A 377-nucleotide genomic window follows, 5' to 3' on the forward strand; every position below is an offset into this window, starting at 1 on the left:
ACCCACGACTCGGATTCCGTGAAGCGAGGGAGAGCTGTGGAAAGGAACTCGGACTGTAGAAGTAGCAGTGACGTTAGGAGTTGGACAAAGGATAACAATCACTCAGGAAGTAGTCAAAATCAGGAAAAAGACAGAGCTCGCAGTGATAGACGGTCACGCACTCCTCCAAGTCGTAGCGCTCGCCAGGATCTGTCAAAGGACAGAAGACGAGAGAGCAGCAGAGAACGTGACAGAAGTAGACGAATAGAAGATAGGCTTGGGCCGTCCCCTGCTAGCACAAGGAGGAGCCCAGTTTTGAGGGCGAGAGTTTCACGAAGAGCAACTTCTCCAAGAGATAAAAAGAGGAGCAGGTAATTACATTTTGGCCTTTAGACAGA

The 377-nt window shown here is 49.9% G+C and overlaps 1 protein-coding gene across 1 annotated transcript in view; it reads left to right on the forward strand.

Annotated features, from left to right (window-relative positions):
* Positions 1–377, forward strand: part of LOC119593845 (hornerin-like) — a gene marked incomplete in the record, with an annotated part of 29,685 nt that overhangs the window by 18,968 nt on the left and 10,340 nt on the right. Inside the window, 1 exon segment of the mRNA XM_037942875.1 lies at positions 1–350. Within this exon segment, the coding sequence (XP_037798803.1) occupies positions 1–350 (350 nt within the window).

Source organism: Penaeus monodon, chromosome 32 (assembly GCF_015228065.2).
Source record: "Penaeus monodon isolate SGIC_2016 chromosome 32, NSTDA_Pmon_1, whole genome shotgun sequence".
NCBI classification, from domain to species: Eukaryota; Metazoa; Arthropoda; class Malacostraca; order Decapoda; family Penaeidae; genus Penaeus; species Penaeus monodon.